The 26020-nt window shown below is 36.9% G+C and overlaps 1 protein-coding gene across 1 annotated transcript in view; it reads right to left on the reverse strand.

Annotated features, from left to right (window-relative positions):
* LOC139152030 (neuroligin-2-like) overlaps positions 1-16440 on the reverse strand; it is a 40012-nt gene extending 23572 nt beyond the window's left edge. Inside the window, exon 1 of the mRNA XM_070725115.1 lies at positions 16030-16440. Within this exon, the coding sequence (XP_070581216.1) occupies positions 16030-16425 (396 nt within the window). The 5' untranslated portion in view covers positions 16426-16440. The remainder of the gene's footprint in view (positions 1-16029) is intronic.
* Between the last annotated feature and the right edge of the window lie 9580 nt (positions 16441-26020).

The raw sequence follows: 26020 nt of genomic DNA on the forward strand, positions 1-26020 counted from the left end.
TGGCGGATCGCAATATTTTTTCGCAAGCGTGTGTGTACAAAATTTTGATATTTTGATTTAATTAAAAATCAGCTGTTGAAAATGTTGATTCACTATACATGGTAATGTATGAGAAAACTATGTAATACTTTTTCAATGCAAAACTATATCTATGCATTTATAGATATTTGATTATTTTGCATAAATGAACTGAAATGAAATAGGGTTTTTACAACTGGCATAGAATTTCACCAAAAAAGTCCATCCACTGTACATGGGAGTCAATGATAAAATTGTGAATAATTTTTTTTTCCAATGAAAAACTTGGTATACTTGTGCATGTACAGACGTTCAATAATTAATATAATTGTACTTGATTAGAATATGATGGTTAAAGGTGCATATTATGTGTACAAGAAATCTTATTATGGAATTTCACTGAAAATATTCATCCACAATACATGGGAGTCTATGAAGAAAGTATGAGTAATTTTTTCCAATACAAAAATAGTTATAAACCCGTGTATTTATGTACTCTCCATTATTGATATTAATGTACTTGATTAGATTAGGGTGGTAACAAATGGATGTGTTCGCCAGAAATTGGAGTTTGGAACTATACCAAAATGTAAATTTACTGTACATGGGAGCCTATGAGGAAAATATGAATATTTTTTTCCCAATACAAAAATATCAAAATCTGTGTATTTATAGACATTTGATAATTCATTTTAAAGTATTTAGTTAGCCTAGGATAGTTAAAGGTTGATATGTGTGCAAGAAATTGGATTTTGGAATTTCACCGAAATGTTGATTCACTATACATTGGAGTCTATGAGAAAACTAAGAATAATTTTTTTACAATGCTTAACTATAAAATTAATTTGTGCTTTTATAGGTGTTTGATAATCGATACAAATGTACTTGATTCAAATAGGGTATTTAGAAGTTCAGATGTGGACAACAATTATTGGAATTTCACCATAAAGTATTATTTAACTTTTTATGGTACTAGTAGTCTCAGTACAGGTAACTGTTAAATAATTTCCCTTACAAAACTTGCTATATCTCTAATATGTAAATAATAGAAATTGTTCCTTGCCCTCAGTGCAGTGAGCTTGATTTAAAATAAGACAAGCCTCAGAGTTGTCAATTGAAGATGTTCATGTGACAGATAATTATACTTTTGTTCAGATTTACAGTTGAATAACTTCAGAGAATGAAATCATGCAACGAATCATTTTTATCTCCCAGAATATTTCTGAACACTGAAACTGCTTTTTGACGGGACGGATACTTATGAAAATTATGTGACCCCCTCTGAGCTGTTTGTAAAATACATGAACCCCCCCCCCCCTTGCAGTTTTCAAATTTGAGGTGACCCCCTCCCCTGGATTTTGCCGGCCCACCCCCGGCCATAATAACTGAATGCTCCCTAATTCGCTCCTCGTAGATCGAGGAAATTACAGAATATTACATAACCACGGCTTACTAATATCTTGAAAGTTTACTGATGATGTATGGACTGAGTACTTTAAGAAAAATATTTTCGCACGACAGATAATTCAACATTTTTATAAAGGGCAGAGATTTACACTTTTTTCAAGGGTATAAAACGTTTTGAGTTTTCACGCCAAGATGCAGAGTACATTTCCGTCGAATCACAAGAAACACTCGTAAGTTTTGGACTGAAAGGACAGCATTCAAGCATTCAAGTATTAATGTGACACACGGTATTGGTACGACGTGTTGTATTTTGTCAAGTCAAAGAGTTAAATTCATAATTATGTCGACAAGTCGCTATAGCTGTTCATGTGCCCCACTTATATTTGCTAGGGAAGTTCAATCGAGATAGGGGCCGTTCATCGCCACAACGTCAAACCAATCGCTTGTGCCACCCGTGAATCCAGAGTTTTTTAAACAGGTAGCAACGGATTAGTGCTGTCAGCGGTGAAAGCGATCCTCATTATTTCTCGGTCGCATGCGGATATCGAACTTAAGCGTTCAAATTTCATGTCAGGTGTGCGGTTATTGGAACAAGCAGAGTTTTCCTGAGTTGTACCTAGGCTAGATTGAAACAGAACAAATTTACGTTCAGTACTCAATATGCTGCAGTTTTAGTACAAGAAAGTCAAATTCTTTTACCTGTGAGTTGGTGTATGTACATGTTGTGGAGTATGAAGGTAGAGCGTTCAGAACGTGATATTTTGAATTTCGATGGAAAGGCCGTACACATATGCGTCATGGTGATACTGAAAGCGTCGCTACTCAGCTCACAGTAGGCGTCCGCCTACTTACTCAGCATGGAATGATTGAATGGATTGTTATCAGACTGAGACTCCCACTGGTAAATCACTTCGAAACGGGTCATACTGACTTTAACGATGTAATGGGGCGAAATCAAAGACAATATATGCTAAGCAAAAGATTTAAAATGAATGAGGTTAGAAAAGCGCCTAATCTGTGTACATTCATACTGGTGTTTCAGAGCATGTGAGTTTGCCGTGCGTGAAATATTACGTATAATAAGGCTATGAAACGACTAATTTCCTGCCATATATTTCAAGTGATTTCATTGATGAAGGCAGAATCTAATTAGCGTCATTCATATCAAAGTTTGCAAATTACAGCACTGATGAATAGCACTGACTAAGTGGGGTTTTAAAATTTGCTGACTTCGACCTTACGTTTGTCTGATAATTCTCCCCTTAACGCTTCATTACATGTAACAATAACTTTTTGACGTATTATTTCTGTATTTTGTCATACTTGTAAAATATAGTTTCTTGTTCTACTCCCAAAATCATGCCTAGTAGTCATCTAACCAACACAACGTGTAAAGCCCAGTCTTAATGCCGACAGCTGATTTCTAGTCCGGATTAAAATACATTTTGTCATTAATGAAATTGCATATTTGTACACGATTACTAGTTGTGTTTGCAAGGCCTTTGCTTGCTCTTTATCTCGAAATACATTAGGTAGAGGGCAACTAAGACGAGTGTTCTAAAACAAAAGTAACGAACATTTTATCAAGAGTTGCGGCTGCTTTGCCCTGTATGACCCTGAGGCTGAAAGAAGACCTGTAGCACAACGACATACTTTGAAAAAAACGCGCTGCTGTCAATCGAAGTCGGATTAGAAAACGAATTCAACGACAAAATAGTAGCGACGCCCTTCACCAATCAGTTTTACAGATGAAATGTTAGTTTGTTCGTATTTGATCGTATTGTGCGAGAGCTCCAGTCTCACCTACTACAGACAAATACTGATTCCACCGGTAGCGAACCAAGTGTTGTTTCGATGTTTTATTTAACATAGATGTAATTCAGGAATTCCTTCGGCATTAAACTTGTCAAAGTAATACGTAGAGAAACAAGTGCTGACCAGTGATGGAAAGGACAGGACTTTGTAAAATAACACCCCCTTTACTTTACCGCATATAATTATTGTATATTATCACTTTATTTGTTTACTGTGGTTTAGCCATTGAGTGTCACAGAGCAAAACACTGTTCTTGGATTTTGGCGCAATATAAACTTTGCTGATTGATTGATTGATTGATGGATTCTGAAAAAGTTAACTATAACAGTTCCAGGATAAATGTTAGATTGATAAAGTAAACATATGCAGGACATTCTTTTGAGTGCACCTCCCAAATTTAACCATCCTACCACTCCCCGTTCATAATTATTGAGGGCTCCCTAAACGTGATATAAAATACGTACACATATCAAATCATTATATCAATCATAGTTAAATATGGTTTGAGACTTGGCATATTCTTGTAAAGATTCCTATGTTCAATACCCATGTCACAACTGAATAAAGTTGTTACAAAAAACGAGCTAAAATGACGTCACAGATGACGTGTTGGCTTTGAAATCGGGAAGCTGCAAGGTACTGTCTTTGAGAATAGAAATATTGGAGGTACATGATAATTTGAAATAGTTTTAAAAGCGGCTACCTAAATGAAATCTCGACTGAATTGGGCCGCGTTTCGTGGTTAATTTCATCAGGGATTTATTTCTATGTACGGAGTAAATGGATATGGTAAGACTGGTGGCATTGATTTATTGTCTTTACGTGCTACTCTTGAAGTTGTGGGATGTATTTCAGCTGCAAGTCTCTTGTCACCTGATACGCTACAACATGGTATATGCCTTGCATTTATTCGCTCAGGCTTACTACCCGTATTAAAATGGCCCGTTTATCACTCGTCGTAGAAATGTGAGAAAATGCAAAGAAATACTGCGGTGTACTTTCATTTTTCCATTTATAATATCTAGAATGCGTTCTGGAAAGGTAATAAAAAAGAAGCATTGGTTCATGTCGAGTACGGAAGGCAGCAGCTGGGTAATCATTCTTCGACACTTACCTTCCATCTGACGACAAAACGTTCCTTTTAAAGGAGCGAGCGATGGTATTATTTCTGAGGCTTTTTGTGCCACTCATAATTTGTATCGACCGTGCTCAGTTGGCACTAATTATCACGTGGGTTCAAGACCTTTGCTAATCATCCATAGCATTTAATGCGTGCTCCTTTTATCTGTCACATTTTATGGAACGTGACCTTCTTGTTCCGATCTCATTATTTGCAAAAGTCCAGTACTCCAGAGTATTTCTCACTGGATCAACCATTTTTTGTGTCTGTCAGTAATAGTCGCGCCAGCGGCTTACTGACTACGCATGCGCTTATTCATAATATACTATGCGAGTAACCGGAAGTGTACCCTTCTTTCTCATGATGGCGCCGCCATGTTTTTTTTTTGAGTACTCGTAAATAAACAAATACGAAACAAATTACTATGATATAACATGCCTATTATAAAATATACCTCTTTTATTAGCCAGTAAATGTTATTATACACCTTGTCGCTGATACAAAGTATCGTTGATATAGATAAACGGAGAAAACTGTCGTGCATATGAACGGGGGCATACGCAAAGAATGCTGGGATTGAATTATAGAAGAGCGCCCCTGTGTCAATAATTAGATTCAAAAATTGCAAGTTTTTAGACGGAACGCTATAGTTTTCAGCTTGCAAGTGGAAGGTGGGCAGTGCGGTTACCATTGCAATGATAATTATTGCATAATACGTCCCTTGTTTAACGCCATAGGCTGTTATCATTGTAAAAATTGCCAATTTTTGTCCAAAATTTTTACACGCTACAGAAAATCTATACCTGCCCTGCTGCAGGGTTTGACGTCGTGTAAGTACGTGAACTGCTTTCATCAGAGGGAAACTGGGCATAGTTGTCATATAAACGTTTATGAAGTAACAATTACAGTTTATCATGAATCAATACAAATACCATTGCCAATCTTAACTCCTGGCGCGACACCAAGGGCTGAGCCCTATATAATATTAGGCATGCGGTGTAAATGCAAGTCTATTTATTTGCAACGATATTGAAGCACGCTATACAAAATCATGCAAGCTACAAGCACGGGAGAGTGACAGAATGTTTAAAAATTCCTAAAACTGTGCTAGCAAAGGGCACACTGTTTTTGTCTTAACGTAGTGAAAATGCAGTAAAAAATATTAATCTTACCATTTCAAACCCTGGAAGTAGGGCAAAGGAGCCACAGAGCCACGGAAGCAAAGGCGTCACTTCATTTGCATATACCCCTTATTCTTTTCGTTTATCTTTGATTCTTGAAGGTGTTAGACTTACTTGCTTTCGGTTGATTGAATTTGAAAAGATTTCTCACTAAGAACCTTAGAGATACAATCACACTTTGTAAACTCATACAAGACCCAGTTACCACATAAAAAGGGGAAGTGCGGATTTTTCCCAACAGCGTCAAATTAACGGATTTCAAGGCTATGCCATTATTTGACGTGTGATTCTGTTCAAGTGAAGTTTCCCGTTCCGATCACAGATAAACAGAATACTGCTATCACAGATTACAGCCCTGTAAGCCGATCCTGAAAGGCCGACAAGTACACGCTTGGATAGTTTTTTTAATATTTTTAGAGCTCATTAAGCAATAATAGGACTGATCGCAGACAAACAAGAAAAGACTGAGGCACGTGCAGAGACAGGGGCAGAAACATTCTATACGAGTACACTACTCTTGCAATTATGTCCATCCATCTAATCGTTAACCCCGATTTTTCCCGCTATCTAAATGATCTCTGCCTCAACACTAAGTGTCTATGCTAGTTAAGGGCCCCGTTTAGCACTGTAACATTTTTTTTATTGCGGCTGGTGTGTACTCTCGTCTATTCAGAATGACGCATTGGCGTGATTGACACCTGAAATAATGTATTCCTGATTAGGATTATTCCTCGAAACCTACAAAACGTATTCCAAAACTTACGGACATTTGTTTACACAATCATAAACCAGATATGAATTAAAAATGCTCACGTGTTTCATTATATATTGCAGTTGTGTAAATTGAAACTTTTGTCACATGTTTGCAACTTCATTGAAAGTGTTATGATCAACATCAGAACATATTCACCGTAGATTAATTCTAAAGGTCATTAAGTATTACAAATATGTAATTAGCTGAAATAAAAAATACTTAACTTATTTGACTGCTGTCATTGTATCACTACTTTATATAGAAAGTGTAATTTCCTTTAGTCAAGTCCTTCAAGCTATATGCCAAACTGTGAAAGCTCATTAGATATGCAAATTATAAATTAGCTGACACGAAAATGCGAAATTACTTTCAATATTGCTTTAATCTATTATCATAAATGTACATAGCATGTTTTGCCAACTTTGGTCCAGTAATATTGCAGAAGAACGGGAAAATATGAAGAAAATATCTTTACAAAGGTATAGTCAAATTTCGTGATTATTTGCAGAAACCTGGAACATTTAAACTCAACATGTGCATATTTTACGGGAATGTAAACATATCGACAAAAGGGCATCCCTGGCAACTAGATATGTAATACTATATTTAAATAAATACCCTATATCAACATAAATAAATAATTATAAATAATAATAATTAGTATAATAATAATTCCTCCTGTTAATTTCAAAATATCGAAAGTATCTTTCGACTGTTCTTGTACATCATTTTGTGTACATTTTTGTATCATATACCCATGACCGTATCCGTGTCTCCTCTGACGCGTCGTGACGTGGAACGTAAAACATCAGTCTGAAAAGGCACGTTATACGTCATCAATTGTTGTTTATTTCCGATTTTGATGTTGTTATGATGTTCATCTTGCATTTAACGATCAAATCCATCTTTTTCACTTCAATCAAAATTTACCAATATAAAACGAAACATATTACTAGTACATATGAATTTAACGTTCCTTTATTTCAGATCTAAAGAGAGTTACAGGACAGGTTGTTGTAGAAAATTAAAAGTTGATGTTTACAATCTGTTGTATTTCGCGCTACTTCGTCGTTCCTGTTCACGTCAGCCATGTTTCAGCAAGAGTTATTAAAGTGAATTCAAACTTACAATATTGTCCGTGTAATAATTATCCACCAGAACACCGGGACGGTGACCAGAATAAGTAAATTGGCTCCATTCCTTTTCTGAAGTGCGGTAAATTGCACTGAAATAATCCTGTTTAGACTGTATACACTCGACACGATGCTATCGACGACTTGATCAGCTGTTGTAAACAAACATGTATCCATGCGCCCAGACCAGCGGCAGAATATAAAAACATAGTCCCTTCGAAAGACTGACAAACACTGATAAAATTTCTTTATTTTTAATTACCTTTTACATAAATATACGGTCATGGCATATGATAAATCGGTATATCCCACGATATCAGCGCTTGTGTGGGACGTATTGCCACTCGTGAGGGTGCGCGCCGCATCGCACTCTCACTCGTGGCATACTTCCCAACCAAGCGCTGATATCGTGGGATAACTTCATAGTATTACTAAGGGTCACGCTACACGGCTGCGTTTTGTAATGATACCAGTATGATGGAACAGCATTTATTCCTTACAACCAGATATGAACTGTAAATGCTCACGTGTTTCATTATATATTGCAGTTATGTGTAAATTTGAACCTTTGCCACATGTTTGCAACTTCATTGAAAGTATTATGATCAACATAATAAACAATATTCACCACAGATTAACTCTATAGGTCATTAAGTATTCAAATATGTAATTAGCTGAAATAAAAATAATTAATTTCTTTGACTGCTATCATTGTATCACCACTTAATATAGCAAGTGTAATTGCCTTTGTTCAAGTCCTTCAAACTATATATTCCAAACTTTGAAAGCTCATTAGATATGCAAACTATAAATTAGCTGACATGAAAACTTAAGTGCGAAATGACTTTCAATATTGGTATAACCTGGTATAATCATCAATGTACATAGCATGTTATGCCAACAAGTATATATCCCTAGTTAGGAAAGTTAATTAAATATACATATTAGGAATTGGCTGAAGCAAAAATGCTTAATGCCTTTCAATAATGTTAGCCTATATAATAGTATCTTTAATGTACATAGCAAGTTTCATCAATTTTGGTCATGTAAATTCAAATATATATCCCTAATTTCAAAAATTCATTAAATATGCAAATTAGGAGCTGGATGAAGTAAAAATGCTTAATGACTTTCAATAATGTCGTATCGTAGCTTCTACATAGCAAGTTTTGTCAACTTTGGTAAAGTCAATACAGATAAATATCCGTGATTATGAAAGTTCATTAAATATGCAAATAAGGAATTGGCTAGAGTTCAAATGCTTAGTGACTTTCAATAATGTTCTATCATAGTATCTTTAATGTACATAGCCAGTTTCATCAATTTTGGTCATGTAACTTCAAATATATATCCTTAATTTCAAAAATTCATTAAATATGCAAATTAGGATTTGGATGAAGTAAAAATGCTTAATGACTTTCAATATGGTTAAATCATAGTATCTTCAATATGCATACCAAGTTTCGTGAATTTTGATCGAGTAAATTCAGATATATACTCCTAATTAGGAAATTTCATAAAACATACAAATTCGGAATTGGCTGATGTAAAAATGCTTAATGACATTTAATAATGTTCTATCATAGTATCTTTAATGTACATAGCAAGTTTCATCAATTTTGGTCATGTAACTTCAAATATATATCCTTAATTTCAAAAATTCATTAAATATGCAAATTAGGATTTGGATAAAGTAAAAATGCTTAATGACTTTCAATAAGGTTAAATCATAGTATCTTCAATATGCATACCAAGTTTCGTCAATTTTGATCGAGTAAATTCAGATATATACTCCTAATTAGGAAATTTCATTAAACATGCAAATAGTAATTATCTTTCACGTCACCCCTTAATATCTTTCAAAGCTGATATATCTTGGTGTGATCAACATTTGTAGCGAATCTCATCAAATTGTGTGCAGTCGTTGTCAATATATATCAGTTTTTTCTAAAATCATTAATTATGCAAATAAGCAAAGAGTATGCAAGCCGTACCCACCAAAAACTATCAGTCCTTGCCATTTGCAAACTGAATCTACGTACCAGATTTGATTCTGATCTGATGAGCCATTTTTGAGATATTGAGTACACAGACAGACAGACACACAGACATACAGACAGACAGACATCTCTGCGACATATGCTCGTGACAATTCTGTTATAATTGCAAGTTCAAGGCCGGTTGAACACGGGAAACTACTCAATGTCAGGGATACTAATGGAATTTAATGAGTAAATGGAACTTTATGTATGAATTCAAAACATTTACTTGCAATGGTTTTATTCCACAGGTCGACCTTGAATGGAGCGTATATATATGTTATTATTATCGATAGTAGCAGTTTAATGAACTGTTGATATCAGGGCTTCAAGGTCATTCCGTGGCAAAACCGGTTACGCAACGATAATAGTTTGTGAACATCGCGCACCTTTGACAGACTCAATAGTGAGTAATTAATCCTCTTTGAAGGATAATACACCATCTGTTTAACTTTTAGGAAATGTAATAACGTGGTTTCTAGCAACTCTATAACTAAAATGGTTATCATCATTGAAGTGCACTGATTTGTCGACGGGTAGTCCAGAAATTGGAGAACTGATGAAAACATGGCAGAATTAAATTTCATGCGCCTAAAGAGTCATCGTCGAATTTCATTGTGCAATGGGATTTTTTCTTTGTTGCAGAAAAGGATGTGGATCGTGTTACAATGTGCCTGCGAGGGGCATTGTCGGATTTTTCTTTAACCCAATCAAAATTTGTCTCTGTTGAGAATACCCCGACTGTTCACATTCTATACGTTTCCATAACGTTTGATTTGGAGCGGTTTACAATTCCCCTACATCTTGGGTTTCAGATTCAGAATCGTGTTTGAACTCTATTTATTTCCAGCCGTTACGAGTGATATAAAATTTCAACTGTCTTTCAAACACGTAGATTAGACTAGTCCAACAACATTGCTTGTATCAATGTTAGCTTGTCATAGCCAAGTAAATCAAATTGTCCTGTTATATTTAAGCACAGAACCTTTCGCTCTCGTTGTTTATTGTATTTACATCAGCGCCACCCTCCGCCTGTTAAAGTTTAATGTTATTTTTCATTTGGAGACTCATGCGTCAGACATGTTATACAATCTTGAATCGTGAGCACGTGTTGTCAAATGCATGTACTAGAATGGGTAACATTTTCAATCTAGGATCACGCGTACAAAATCAAGGATCAGCGCTGGTGTGTTGACAGAAATTTCACACTTACATCGTACAGATATTCCTTTAGCATGTAGCAATGTGATCGCTTGTTCGTATGGATTGTTTTTGTTTCCTCGTGTTTGCTATTAGTTTTAATTTTAATGATGTCCTTTGACTTTTTCTCTCCTAGTCGGCATGACTATAAACAAAAAAACAACAAAATTAGTGTTTTGTATTCTATACATAGGGGGCGTTTCTGCCTTTGGCAAATAATTGGTTTGGTCAAACAAATGCAAGGTGATAATAATTATATACCGACTAAGGCTTATCGTTCATTGCCAGGTCATTGCTCTCTACCACTTCTTTGAATTCATGACTGTGTCGGCTGATTGCCATGTCAGAATGAAACACATTTCCATCTATCACAGGTCCATTCAACATGTATTGAATTACTTCAATGAGTAGAGTTGTCCTGCAGAATGCAAGTTAATGTTTGACACGGCAGCAATCGATTACACCGAAGTAAACATTACACAGTCATGAGGTTACTCCAGTCTAATGTACTGAATAATCCGATTTAGCATGATTAAATAAGTCATGCAGTTAGTTCTTCACCTAGCTATTAAAATGTGATGTGCTAACAAGAGTGAAGGCTTGGCACAAGTTTGCAAATAAAAATAATTTTTTCCAAGGCGATGTAGAAGAGTTATGGCGACGTGGTCCAGCTGAAATGTACCTATTGCGGTCAGTCACTCTGCACCTGCGCAGATGCCACGCGTTCATTCATCTGGGTGAAGACGGTGCAAAACGGTAATGGAGTACAGTAATCGTTATATGAAAAAGCGCAGCAATGGAATAATATTCGCCTGATATATTTCTATAACCAGTCTTATATTGGTAATGTTTGCACAAATCCAATCTAAGAATTTCACATAAGTCAAACTTTACCCCCTCACTTCAGGTTACCTATGTGTTGCTGCAAAATGTTGCTGATATTTTCTTTCGCTATGATTGATATTGACGGTGATAATGATAATGACGATGTTTATCATCATAATGGTCATCATCAGGACGATGACGATGATAGTGCTGGTACTGGAAAATAAAAAAATAGTTTGAAGCCTTACTGCGCCCATGATCATCGATATACTTTCTATGATTTCTGTGTTACTATGAAAGTTATTCGGATACAAGCCTATGCTTACAGCTTTGCATTAAATGTCTGGTCGTCAAGGGCGTACCATTCTTCGCAGAAGGGGTTGTAGGTATGAAAACAATCCTATCGAATTTATTCTTCGAGAAGAAAATTTCCAGTTCTGGTGGGTTGAGGGGACAAACAAAATAAATAGAACTAGCGATCGGGTAAGCAAGATGACGTTAATCTAGCAATGATACTGTTTAGATCTGATCTTGACTGAGAGAAAGCGAAGAGATGCTTGAGATTTTTGTCGTTGGCAAGTGTGTGAAAGGGCAACTACATCTGAAGTCCAGCCTCCATAAAGCAGAATAAGATTCAAAGATAGATGTTTGGATTCTTTAAGGATGTAGCGAAAATTCGCTTTTACCGCCTTATTTTGTGAAAATCGACTGTTGATGTTTTGTAATACAAAGTGAACTCAGATAATTTTTGTTTAAATCACTGGAAAAAATTGGGAAACATCTGACTCACAAGCAACGATTGGAAGATGATCTCTGATTTTTATAGTGAAATAAACTAATATAGAAAACAACAGTTAGAAGTTTCCTCTCGCCAGCTATTAGCGTTGGTTTAAATTAATTATTAGCTTACTAAGACCTTGTGATCTTGTCACGTACTGTAGTTTCTCTGTTTAAAGCTCAAGGCTAACAATTGCGATCAGAGAGATTAAACCTGAGATTGGTGACAGATAAAGCTGAATTAAGACGGTTATCGGCTCTGAGCGCAGGTTTTTATGTAAAGAGATTACTAAAATAGTTCTCTTCATCCAAAATTTATTGCAAGTTATCCTCCGACAAATTTTGTCGCATAGTAACATTAGATGTTACGACGCCACCTTCATTCAATCTAATGAGTTGTTACAGAGATATTTTTATCTCACACAAAGGTCAATGAACCAAGCGGTCATCGACACCTGTGAAATTACTAATTTCAATAACATATGTCGATATGAATACAAACCATATTTGCGACAAATGCACAAAGATGCAATATTTTGAATGATATTAGGCCAAAACACTGTTTCTTGTCCTTGACCATTCAGCAAAAATGATGCGGCGACGCGATTTCCTTTTTTTCCCTCTTTTTTGTCTTTCTCTTTTTTATTCCTAACAATGATGGTCTGGCACTATTGATGCAACAATTATGTCTTTTATCACTGGCTGCATAATACTTCCGTTCTTTTTAGCATTTTTGGACATGCAAACAGGGATAACCCTCCAAAAAAGCCATGACGCGCAGGTTCTGAAATGGCACGCGCGGTGACCAGAAACGATTTGTTTTGGCCTTAAATGATGAAAATAGTCAACACTTAGTGCAGAAACATAAGAATTTCACGTGACGGGTTTGCAATGTGCTACGTGAGTTTGAATATTATTTCTGACATGTCAATTTAAGATCAAGAGCGGTTTTGATGTTTATGAATGGATGTATCATTTTATCTTTAATTCATGTCTATCGTATGATCAAAGCCACACCTCAAAGATAATGTTTAAAATCACATTACAACGGACATTGCATGGAGGAATACAGCGGATTTAAGACATTTGGACTATGGGAGAAGCGCATCTTGTGCTATGGCATCTGTCAAGCTTGTCTATCGAAAAATAAAGTCTAGGTAGTACCAGCGAACTCTGGACGTCTCGTGTAGTCAATACTTTGAAGATTTCCAGTACCTCTAAGCCAGCAAAGGCGAGTCTACGAGACGAGCAAACTCTCCCATAAAAACTTATAGTAACAGATCTAGAATCAGGTGTACCTTTAAAACTGTCAAATCTCACGAGCATAGGGCATGTATACACATAGCGGTTCGAGCAGAACATTTCTATGGCAGACCGGTGAATCGTGGGTTTCTGAAACAAACTTAACGACATGGGTTCTTTTGGCAGGTTACTTTGCAGTACTGGAACTTTCATGATTATGTTACGACTTTGAATGTGAGTAGATCGAACAAAATAAACAAACATAATTTGGAAGGTTACTATGCGTGTTAGTGAGTTCGTTAGCACAAAAGTGTAGAGGAGACTGTAGAGAATCGGACTATTTATTGTACACAAGGAAAATAATCTCTAAAGTGAATGAGATAATCCATTAAACCGGCGTTATCGGGTTTGCCTTGTTTTGGCGGAACATGACTGTGATATAGGCATGGGCGTCGAGATCAAGATTGCCATGAGGACGCTATCGCGAGATTATAGGCTAGAGATTTCGATTTTCCAATATCTGTAGCAATATCTATCGAGTTTGAAAGTGCTTTGACAACATTTCCCGCACAGACATAGAAAAGAAACTTCCAGCTTTGCTAGTGTTATTTCAAGATGCTGTGTTCTGGAGATATGAAAAGCTGCAACCATTCCATCCAGTTTGTCAATCCCTACCCCACTATTCGTCATGTTAATTACATTTTGCTGCCGCCCCCTGATGTACAGTGATGTAGTCACTCGTGAATCCCGGAAAGCTAGCAATTTACTCTTTTCGTTGTGGCACCATCCGGACCGACTGCTCTGACTATTAAGCTCTAGGAGACAGATCAAATTTCAAATTTCTTTCCTCCGGGCAGCCTTTTTATTCGCTCCAAGAGACTCAGTTGTCACGTCTACATTCGCACGACCTTCATCGCCTACGAAATCTTGCTTACTACTTGGCGATTGTATCAGCTCTTGTATAGGCAGGCAGTGCTGTATATCAGATGTCTCCAGCGTTAGCCAAGGGGCTTTGATTGCACGCTGTGTGAGCACTGTAAAATTTAGGCTCAGTCAAATGAGGACATTTCAGCGCTTCAAGATACACAACTAAACAATGAAAGCATGTAAAGAAAAGGATTTCTTTCCCTTTGGAGTGATAGTAGTTAATCCCTTTTGATTCTTCTCTTCATAATATGGATTTAAAAATATCTTGACAGGCGAATGTGATCTGTTTCATCATGATGAATATTTTGCGCCGTTTCTCGGGTTACCCTACTGGAAGTCGATGTAAAGTCCGTTTTTGTAATCTTTCTGTGTAATAGTGAACAAATATCCAACGGCAGACATATGACATCTTACGTTATGGACGACTCCTAGCTAGGCGGAGGACATTGTCCTTGTGTTTCTGGTAGTGTTTATTGAACAGAATGCACATAATTAAGTTAACTTTTATAACAAGAGTTGTTGTTGTTGTTGTTTTTGTTGTTGTTGTTGCTGCTGCTGTTGTTGTTTTTGTTGTTGTTGTTGCTGCTGCTGCTGTTGTTGGTGGCGGTTATGGTGGTAGAAGTAAATCGCTTTCAATAAAGAGCTGATTATGCGATTAATCTTTTCAGAAAAACATGTTTGATAGTCACATTGCCTGCAAAAAGACAGACATTTCTAAAAGCGTCATGTTCAGTACAGAAGCAGTTCTTACCGATAACGATAGTTGATTTTTTATTTTCAATTAATGACGGACAGCAAAATGGCACATCATCGATCATTGCAATCTAAAAGCTATGATGACATCAGAGTTTGTTTACAACAGTATTTATGTACGCTCAATTTTCCTGGACGCACTAGACAAATGTAGTCGTTCATTTAGTGAGATATCATCAACTGCGATTTTTTTTTCAGGTGTGCGGAGGATTGAACACGATAAACGTCTGACATAACAAGCGATATGAAGAAAAAACGAAGTGGGTAGTAGATATTAAACTTGCGTTATTGAGAACTAGCGGTACAGATTCGTTGACGGTATTGTTACTTATACTGGGATTTCTGTGATCGTATGAGTTTTCAATGTGATGTGGATACTGTCGGACAACCTTATTATGCTTGACAGCCTGTCTGAGAGTTTCCTGTATGGAACCTACACTGTATATTAATGGTAGTGCGCATACGGAAATCACGTATCATTGTCGGGACGGGGAAAAGGTTGTAGGTATTTAGCAATCATGAAGGCGGCAGTGATATTCTGAGGACACATTCAGTAAAATTATGGTTGGAGGACGACTACCTGCCGCTAAAATCCTCCCCTTCAAATGCTAAACTGCCTTACAGTACCATTGTACCTATGTAAGAATCAATCAAGCATAGAAACATTCACTTGTCTAATCGTTTGGCCATTAAGTCAAAACTGTGCGGGCTTACTGTTTACAGAAATTCGTAATTTCTGTGCATTTTTCAACCCTTTCGGTCGTGCCCTTCGGCAACATGCAAAGAAACGAGCATTCTAGGATAGTTTGAAGTGCCCGGCATAAAACTTTAGGCTTACCTTCGGTGTAAAAATATTCAGATGTAAGCAGTCTTCATTAACGACATCGGGGAGGGTGTAATCAGGCGGTAACATTGGCAGAATACCGGTCACGTTCCATCCAGGCTGGGGACAGGCGGGCCCAATTCGCGTAGCATCCCACTCACCATCCCATGACGGGCGGCCCGTTGGGGGCCGAAAGCGCAGGTTGCCTGTCGGTGGATCGGCATAGGGAACCTTGCCGAAGCGATTAACGTTCTGACCTGCAAAAATTTCTGTTGTGGTCCCACGTAGGGTTCCCTGAGGTATCGTAATTAAGGTTGTTCCTCCTTCCTGTCCAGAAACAAATGACAAATTAAGGCAATTAAGGTACAGTAACGACGTCACAAGCAGCGAAGTCAATTTGACGGTAGACATTTTAACCAAGGACTGACTGATTAAGAAAGAGCAATGGTATCACCCAATATCTCTCCTAATTGCGTAACATTTGCAGTTTGCCTTCGAAAATCCCCATCTCATCTTCCACTGGTATTAGACCATGTTTTGACCTTTATTAGACCGATAATCACCAATTAGACCAATAATTACTTCCCCTAGAGTTTATTGCACCTGTAGATTTACGTGTTGGGTTTAGCGAAAACATATAGTTTAACAAAGTTTATCACAATTAATCAAGATTAATGGTCGTGAAAGCATCTAGTTTTGCATTTCATTAAAATCGTGATGTTATTCTTGAAAATCCGATCATCTTTTTTCAAAGAGACTGGTAGTAACTCTCAGTTGTTAGATGATAGGCTCAAGCTGTTTAGTGCCATCGAAAATTTTAAAGGTAGTGAATTTTCCAATTTTACTTTTTAATATTTTCAGCTTTTGACAGTAAAACAAATAAATGACGACCCTCCTCAGAGCCAATCTCTACGACATGATTACTCGATTCCAAAGGTTAATATTATAATCGTTCGACTAAATTGTTTACACGATGTCATGACGTCACTCTATCCCCACGGTACTGGAGGGGCCAGTTTCTTCATTCTTGACGTAGGCAAAATCTAAACATTCAAAACCGATTGACATTTAATTTCATCGGTCACCTGTACAGAAAGTTCAGAAATTTTAAGGAGACGAAAACAATGAAAATGTGCTGTCCAGATTCGTGCATGGTGACTTGAATTAGTAATACATGTATTGAAATCTGGAATGCTACAGCCTAGTACAGGGAGAGTTAGTTTGTATAAAGCACACCATCTTGTGACTTTGATTCTCCATTTTCTCCATCGTCGGTCTCTGCTCTACGGAATAACAAAAACGCGTTGATCCAAAGGCCTATAAGAAAAACAGTGCCTGTCAACCGACGAGGAAAATAGCCCACTCACCAAGTAATCACTTGCGAACAGTTTTTTTGGGTTTTTTTTACACGAACGGTTTTGTTGGTTGTCTCCGAGGTTTTCAGAAAACGTAACCACTTGACTCTGCATTTCCCTGTCATAACGATGTACACGATGACTCTGACGTGAAAGTTACTATGGTAATCCAAATATCAGCGCCAAAGACATTTGCATCTCTTGCGTGTTTTACAGTATCGCGGTGAATTCTGAACATTGAAACAGCCGCCACAAGCCTGAACGAGACAAAGTCGCCTGACAAAGTTTGTGTTCCGGATGGCTTAACCCCATCCAAGAGCAGCGAACTCAAATAAAAATGCCGGGAAAGTGAAACTAGAGCCCTGATAGAAGAAGTCAGATGAAAACGGAAATTGCAGCCTTTACGCACTGTCTGAATTTGGTTCTATTTTCCTGACGCTCGGTAGTTGCTCTTTACATGTATGAATTGCAGAATGTCTGTAGATTCATTTTTATATTTACTTCAAGGTAAAAGAAAATAAAGCAATCAAGGCTATCTTGCCAAGACTTGCCGTAATACGATGGCCAGTACCCATAGGGGAACAAATTGCACAACGAAATAAAGCTAGATTCGAACATCTGGAATATGGAGCAACAAATTTAACAAAAGTTGGTCGAGACTTAAAATCCCATTTGACTGTTCCCATATCGACAGCCTACTTGACCTTGAATGATAATAATATTAAAGTAAGAATTCGCAAGCTGTGTATTTGACTTGATTAAGATCTATTGGAAGTGCCGTTCAAAGAGATTCACTTGATCTTATTTTCATGAAAAATCTAAATGTCTTGTATATAGGTCAACAGTGTTCTCTGAGCACTAATAGTAACTAGTCCAAACAAGTCGATATTTGAACATTCACAGAAGTCCATTGAAAGTGGCTTGACAGGCTTCTGCAAGGCCAAATGTGTAACATTTGATAATATTTTGATATATTTTTGTGGTAAACAGACATCTTTTCTTGCTTTTAGGTTTACATCTGCACAGCACGTAAGGTTATATCGGCACAAGAAGTAGTCTGTGTGTGTGTGTGTGTGTGTGTGTGGGTATGTGTACGGTATAGAGTGACGACTTACACTCGTTGCAATAATACAAAGTGACGACCTGCCGGTAAAGTGACTACCACTCACTTTGTTTTTTAATCGGAATCGATTCCTGGATGGTTATTTACCATCCTGTGAAGTTTTAGGTCATGTTTCACTTTGACCGGTAAACCCACCGTGTGCGTGTGTGTACTTTGGCCCGTGTGTGTACTATTTTGTCTATCGCCACCTTCTGCTAAATATGAGAAATATACACAGGTGTTACACACACGGCACATAGGGTTATCTTGCCACCAATAGTCCATTTGATAAGTTTGCAACATTGTGTCAAGCCGCTGTAAAACGGCGCGCGCCATTTTCAGTGCATTTACGTGAAACATCAGTGTAAGGCGTCACTTTGGTGGATGGAAACCAGTCAACAACTGATACATTGTATTTTAAAATTGGATAAACTATACGACGCGCACGTCCACTGTACTGGTATGATACGTGGCACAATTTTCACCACAGTGGAATATATTCGTAAAATTTCTACCTTTTCTAAACGTAAACTCTCCCAAAATGTGGATATTTGTTGAGTAACTCCTTGAGAACATGGTGGGGTATCTGCACCAGTAATATTTTGAGAAGCCCATTAAAATATGGCTCTTAAATTGTCCTCACACCCTGCTCTGCAAAGTCAGAGATTCTGATTAAAGGAGGCTATAGCGCTTAGGTTTGGTGCATGGTTCTTCAAGAACATCCTGTTTTAAAGATAATATTTTATCGTTGAACTGAAGTGTCCTAACATTGAAGATTTAGTCTAAACATGTTACCCTTTTGTCGGAAACAAAAGTGCATTCAGCAATGTAACCTACAAACCTATGGCTAAGCATAGGCCCTCGAGAAACTCGAGGGTCTATGGGCTAAGTGAGGAAGAAAGCAAAGTTAGCTTTATGAATGCAAAATTGGGTTGACAAACATTTTGGAAAGAAAAATTACAAAACAAAGGTACCATGCAGACAATATCCTTTTTACCTTACAGCTCAGTCCCGATATCACTGTACTCACAGTTGTCGAATCTACCCAACATGTGTATTAAAACACGAAGTGATTACACGAACAGTACAAAGCGGGCTAATTGCATGTTTTCTTCTTTCACAATTCATATTTATTGCAAAGCATATATTGCAATGTCAACCTGTAAATGCTACAAAGCGATGGCATTGCTATTTATTTTGTCATATACGGGCTCTTTTCACCGGAGCATGCCAACTGGTCGAAAGACACATCGCTCTGACTGATTTCATGAACTTAGAACCCACATCCATTTGGAAAACAGAATGAAAATTCTATTATTCAGAGTGTGTAGGTTCTTGTGATGCGATCGGAGGTACGACGGGATGCTTCCGTCCTTCTGAATAGGAACCATTGTGTGTTAAGATAGATAACGTGAACGCCACCATAATTCAGAACTTTAATGCAGCCAAGTGTCGATGCACTTAGTACAGTGGATTGAAGGCGTGAATTACATGTTGTTTTCAATTGAATTAATAAGTTGATTCGACATTAACATAATTTAATGTACGAATTAGACGACAACTAACTGTTAGATGAATCTGTTCGCTCAATACTTAGATGCACTGTTATAGATTTATTGTATTAATCAGATAACGATTTACTAGTGTTGGTTTTTCAATTTAAAATCAGTTAAAAGAACGTATAACCTGTGATAGTCATACTTTGAGGATGAATGTTTGCAATCAAGGAAGTGTGCCTCTCTAGAGTGAAAGAGTTGAGTTTTCTCGCAATCATTCACCGAAACTTCCACATGTGCACGTATTCATCAATTATGTGCAGTAAATTTTAGATTTTCTTGATGATTTCCGCTAAATAAGATAAGAAAACTTGTAAGGTATCATTGCAAATTGCGGCTTTTTTTCGTAAAATGACCAAAAGGAGGAGAGGCACGACCGTTTGGTACTTTCCTCAAATGTTCGGCAGACAACACCCAATATTCTCCTGGTAAAGCTCCGACTGGCATTGGCTCAGACAGCGAACTCTGACAAGTAGTTGATAGAAGACAGTATATTCAAATTGATTTCCGACCAAGATACAGTAAATATTGTTAATGAACTTCGGTAAATTTCTTTCTATTTTGTTTCCAGAGGGAAAACATTATTTGGCAATTTGATCTGAGGTGCTTTTAATAATAACGGAATGATAATTTTCTTTTTCATCTATGATGAAGACTTTAGTACGATTGACTTAAGTGCTATACAGAAAAAATTGATAACCGTTATCAGAATTTCAGGGAATTTCGATGCCATCTGAGATTTATACAGCAATATAGAGTTCGGAAACAAGTTTTACGTGAACACGTCAAGTCACGAATTTCTGCGATGATGATATGTACGCGGAGCCGGTGTCACTTATATACGTGGAGACAGCTGTAGTCCTTACGTAATTCATAAACGTTTATATTTATTCTCACCTTTAGGTATCAAAACATTATATAAACTATCGATCATTCATGCACGTTGTTAGTTGGATAAACGATATGGTGACATCTTCAAAGATATTCATGTATTTTCGTTATTTTAAATGTGCAATTTCTCCCTCGCTTTGCGGCATACCGGATAACTATTGAGTTAGCTCTGTGATGCGGAAACAGACTACGGAGACCCAAGCCAAGCCGAAACTTTCTTGCGCGTGCCATATGAACGGGTGACGTAACGTGCAGCCAAACGGAGTTTCTCACGTGAACGTGTACGCCAACGCAAACGTGGATTCTACGAGTTCACGTTCACGTAAAACGTATAGCCAAATCTGTCTAATACTTCTGCTTTACCCGAGATAGTAATGGTACCCATCAAAGTCAGTAAATTGAAGTAAAGTGAAAGTACCGTGACAAATTGCCAACTTTGACAACTCAAAAACGGAAGTTTTATTAGCTTTTATCCCACAAGGTGAATTTTAAAGGTACCTGCATGCATAAGAAGTATGCATGGTATGTAACTAATTGACAAAAGTGAGATGATTCGCGTCGGAAAGAGAAATCAGGAATCAATAATACAGGACGAGCTGTTTTTGACTTTTTAGTTCACATATATATCATATGGATGTATCAGTGTGAAGACACGAAAATGATTACAAGCACAGTACAAAGTGAAAGACATGTAGGTTGTCTACCTTTACAAATTAGTGGTCTTGCAAAAAAATCCTTACAATGTAAATTTGTGTATAGTACAAAGCAATGGCATTGACAATGTATTGAAATATGCTGAAGTTTGGTGAAGCCGCTGTTTTTTAGCTTAGATACGCAAAAAGGGTATAGTTAAATACAATTGATAGATAATCATGTTAAGATCTTAACAACTATCGCATTTTCATTGTTTTTCCATGTCCTATGACGATGAGAGCATCCAAGCTTACAGATTGAATACTGAGAACATTGACCCTGTATCTCATTTACCAAAGTTACAATCGTATAGAGTTGTTCAGCGATAAAGATTGTGAATTATTTACCAACACAAAACAAAATCAAACTGACAAACAAAACAGCAACTTAGTGCGTTTTCTGCCACTGACGTGAATTTATTCAGTCTGTTTATTCAGTTAAGTGAAGGCAAGTGACGAATTGCCAACTTTCACAACTCAAAAACGGACGTTTTAAAAGCTTTTACGTCACATGGTGGATCTTACAAGGTATCTGCCCGCATATTAGAAAGTAAAGAAGTATGCATTGTAAGTAACAAAGAAGAAACAATAAGATGACGCGCATCGAAAAGCAAATCAATAATAAGGACGAGCTGTTTTTGACTTTTTTAGGTCACTGATATATCCAACGTACGTATCAAAGTGAAGAAACGAAAGTGATTACATGCACAGTACAAAGTGAAAGATATGTAGCTTGTCTACCTTTACAAATTAGTGGTTCTTGCGAAAACACAATCCTTACAATGTAAACTTGCATATAGTACAAAGTGATGGCATTGACATTATATTGCCATGTGCTGAAGTTTTATGGCGCCATTTTTCAGAATAAAATAAGCAACAACGGTGTAGTTAGAATAAAATTGATAGATTATCATGTTAAGCTCTTAACAGCCATCGCATTTTCCAGTGTGTTTCCGTGTCCTATGACGCGGAGAGTCTTTAAGTGTACAGATGGAATAATCAAAACATTGACCCTCTATCTCATTTACCTAAGTTACAAACGTATAGAGTTGTTCAGCGGACCCTCTATCTCATTTACCTAAGTTACAATCGTATAGAGTTGTTCAGCGGTAAAGATTGTGAATTTTCATCAAAACAACAGAAAACTAAATCAAATAGACAAAAAAACCACTGCAACTTAGTGCGTTTTCTGCCGCTGACAGTTGAAGTGAATCAGTTTATTAGTTGAGTGAAGGCACCGTGATGAATTGCCAACTTTCACAACTCAAAAACGGATGTTTTAATAGCTTATAATTATACGTCACATGGTGGATCTTACAGGGTATCTGCCCGGATATTAGAAAGTATAGAAGTATGCATGGTAAGTAACAAACAAGTAAAATAGGATGGCATGCATCGGAAAGACAAATCAAACATCAATAATCAGGAAGAGCTGTTTTTGACTTTTTTAGTTCACTGATATATCCAACGTATGTATCAAAGTAAAGGCAAGAAAGTGATTACGTGCACAGTACATAGTGAAAGACATGTAGGTTAATATTACTTGCGAAAACACAATCCTGACAATGTAAACTTGCATATAGTACGAAGTGATGGCATTGACATTATATTGCCATGTGCTGAAGTTTGATGCAGCGATTTTTCAGCATAAAAAACTCAACACAGTTGATTGATTATCATGTTAAACTCTTAACAACCCTCGCATTTTTCAGTGTGTTTCCGTGTCTAATGACGATGAGAGTATTCAAGTGTACAGATGGAATTATAAGAACATTGACCCTTTATCTCATTTACCTAAATTACAATCGTATAGAGTTGTTCAACGATAAAGATTGTGTGGTATCTACCAAAACAAGAGACAACTAAATAAAGTCGACAAACAAAACCACTAATCCGTGCGTTTTTTGCCGCTGACATGAGTTGTGTGAGTCTGTATATTGAGTAGAGTGAAGGTACTGGGACATATGCCAACTTTGACAACTCGAAAACGGAAGTTTTATGAGCTTTTACTCGACAGGGTAAATCTTACAAGGTATCTGTATGCACATTTAAAAGTAGAGAAATATTCATGGTACGTAAGTAAATAAAAATAATGAGACATGACACGTGTTGGAAAGAGAAATCAGAAATCAATAATACAGGGACGAGATGTTTTTGACTTTTTAGTTCACTGATATATCATATGTATGTATCAAAGTGAAGGCACAAAAGTGATTAGACGCACAGTACAAAGTGAAAGACATGTAGGTTGTCTACCTCTACCAATTAGTGGTTCTTGCAAAAACACCATCCTTACAATAGTACAAAGCAATGGCATTGACATGTTTTGCCATGAGCTGAAGTTTTGTGCAGCGGTTTGTAGCATAAAATATGCAACAAGGGTATAGTTAAAATTCAATTTAAATGTTAAACTCTCAACAACTTTCGCATTTTCAGCGTTTTCCGTGTCCTATGACGATGAGAGTATTCAAGCAAACAGATGGTATGATCAGAACATTGACCCTCTAACTCATTTACCTAAGTTACAATCGTATAGAGTTATTCAGCAATAAAGATTGTGTATTACTTACCAAAACAAAAGAAAGCAAAATCAAATCGACAAACAAAAAAGCAACTTAGTGCGTTTTTGCCGCTGACATGAGTTTAGGTAGTTCAGTAGGTTAAAGTAAAGTGAAGGCACCGTGACATATTGCTAAAGTTGACAATTTAAGAAAGGAAGATTTTGACACTTTTTATTCTAAATATTGAATCTTACAAAGTACATACAGGCATATAGCAAAATAAAGAAATATGCATAGTAAGTAATAAACAAGGACAAAATGAGACGACACATGTCAAAAATCAAAAGTCAATGATACAGGACGAGCTGTCTTTGACTTTTTCGTTCATTGATATATTCAACATATGTATCAGAGTGAAGGCATGAAAGTGATTACACGCACGGTACAAAGTGAAAGACATTTAAGTTTTCTAGCTTTACAAACTAGGGGTTCTTGCAAAAACACAATCCTTACAATGTAAACTTGTATATAGTACAAAGTGATGGCATTGACATTTTGGTTTCACTGCTCACGGTTCAGTGATTGCGATATTACTGACACAAGAAGTATTATTTCGAAATGTAAAAGCCATGGCCCAGTTTTTGCGACAGAATACTTCCAATTAAAGGATTTTATAGAAAAAGTTTGTGTTTTTTCTGCTCGAACACCTTAGAATCCCACACGCTCGAACGCCAAATAAATAATTTACTAAATGTCTACCTTAGTGCTTGGTGATTCTTGCAAAACACATCTCACAATGTCAACCTGTACATACTACAAAGCGATGATGTTGATATTTGTATTGTCATGTACTGAGACCTAGAAAAAATGTGTTTCCGCTTAACCCAACCTACCCTTACTGACACCCCAAACAAGAAACTTTCTTCGCCCCTCGAAAGCAATTAATGTGATTTTACAGATTAAACTTATAGCATTTCACGTTGAAAATTATTACATAATACTTAAGTTAGCCAAATAACCTTACAGAGGAATGAGTTTTTTCCCGTAAAAGCCAATGCAAGTCAGCATATTTCATGGGTTAGGTGTATTGCTTCCACTAATGTGATGACCATGTAGCAAAGTACTGATAGCATTTCACGTTGAAATTATTACATAATATTTAAGTTAGCCAAATAACCTTTACAGAGGAATGATGCAAGTCAGCATATTTCATGTGTTAGGTGTGTTGCTTTCACTAATGTGATGACCATGTAGCAAATGGAACAAAAGAAGATTATGCTGTTCAAAAAGTGGGCTTTATTTGTCATAGCTTTATGACTGTCAGATTATTTTCCTCAAGAAGGGAGTTTTCGTTGCAAACGCACAAGACAAATGCCATCAGGCACATCGGGACTTTTTAGAAGCCACTGGGATATCATAAGTACCACAGGCGACCCACACACTATTAATATGCTTATTATTGAGTTTTTCTGGCTGTTTTCTCTATCAGTTCCTCTCCTTTTCTACGTACAGTCCCTCTATGGGTATAGGGACTGTGTCTTCATGCTCTGACTGATCGGAGTAATTAAAATAAATGGTTATATAACCTAACCAAGCCTCTTGACTCTTTATTCATTCAACAACACATTACAAGGATGCTTATCTCTCATATACACATCTTGTAATTAATTAGTCAACACAACTAATTATGCTAATCCGTGGACTTATCAAGGGTTTGTCAACATTGGAAAAATAGAGATTTACTGAAAAAGGAGAAGATATGAAGATCTTGGGAAATGTGTCCCGAGGACGTCCGTAAATCTAGTGGACGCTTATATATTCATGATATGCGCAAACAAACACTGCTCATTATTCAAAAATAAACGGGAAGTTGGATCGAAAGGAACGCTGAAAACGCAGATGCTTTTCG

Source organism: Ptychodera flava, chromosome 15 (assembly GCF_041260155.1).
Source record: "Ptychodera flava strain L36383 chromosome 15, AS_Pfla_20210202, whole genome shotgun sequence".
Taxonomy (NCBI): Eukaryota; Metazoa; Hemichordata; class Enteropneusta; family Ptychoderidae; genus Ptychodera; species Ptychodera flava.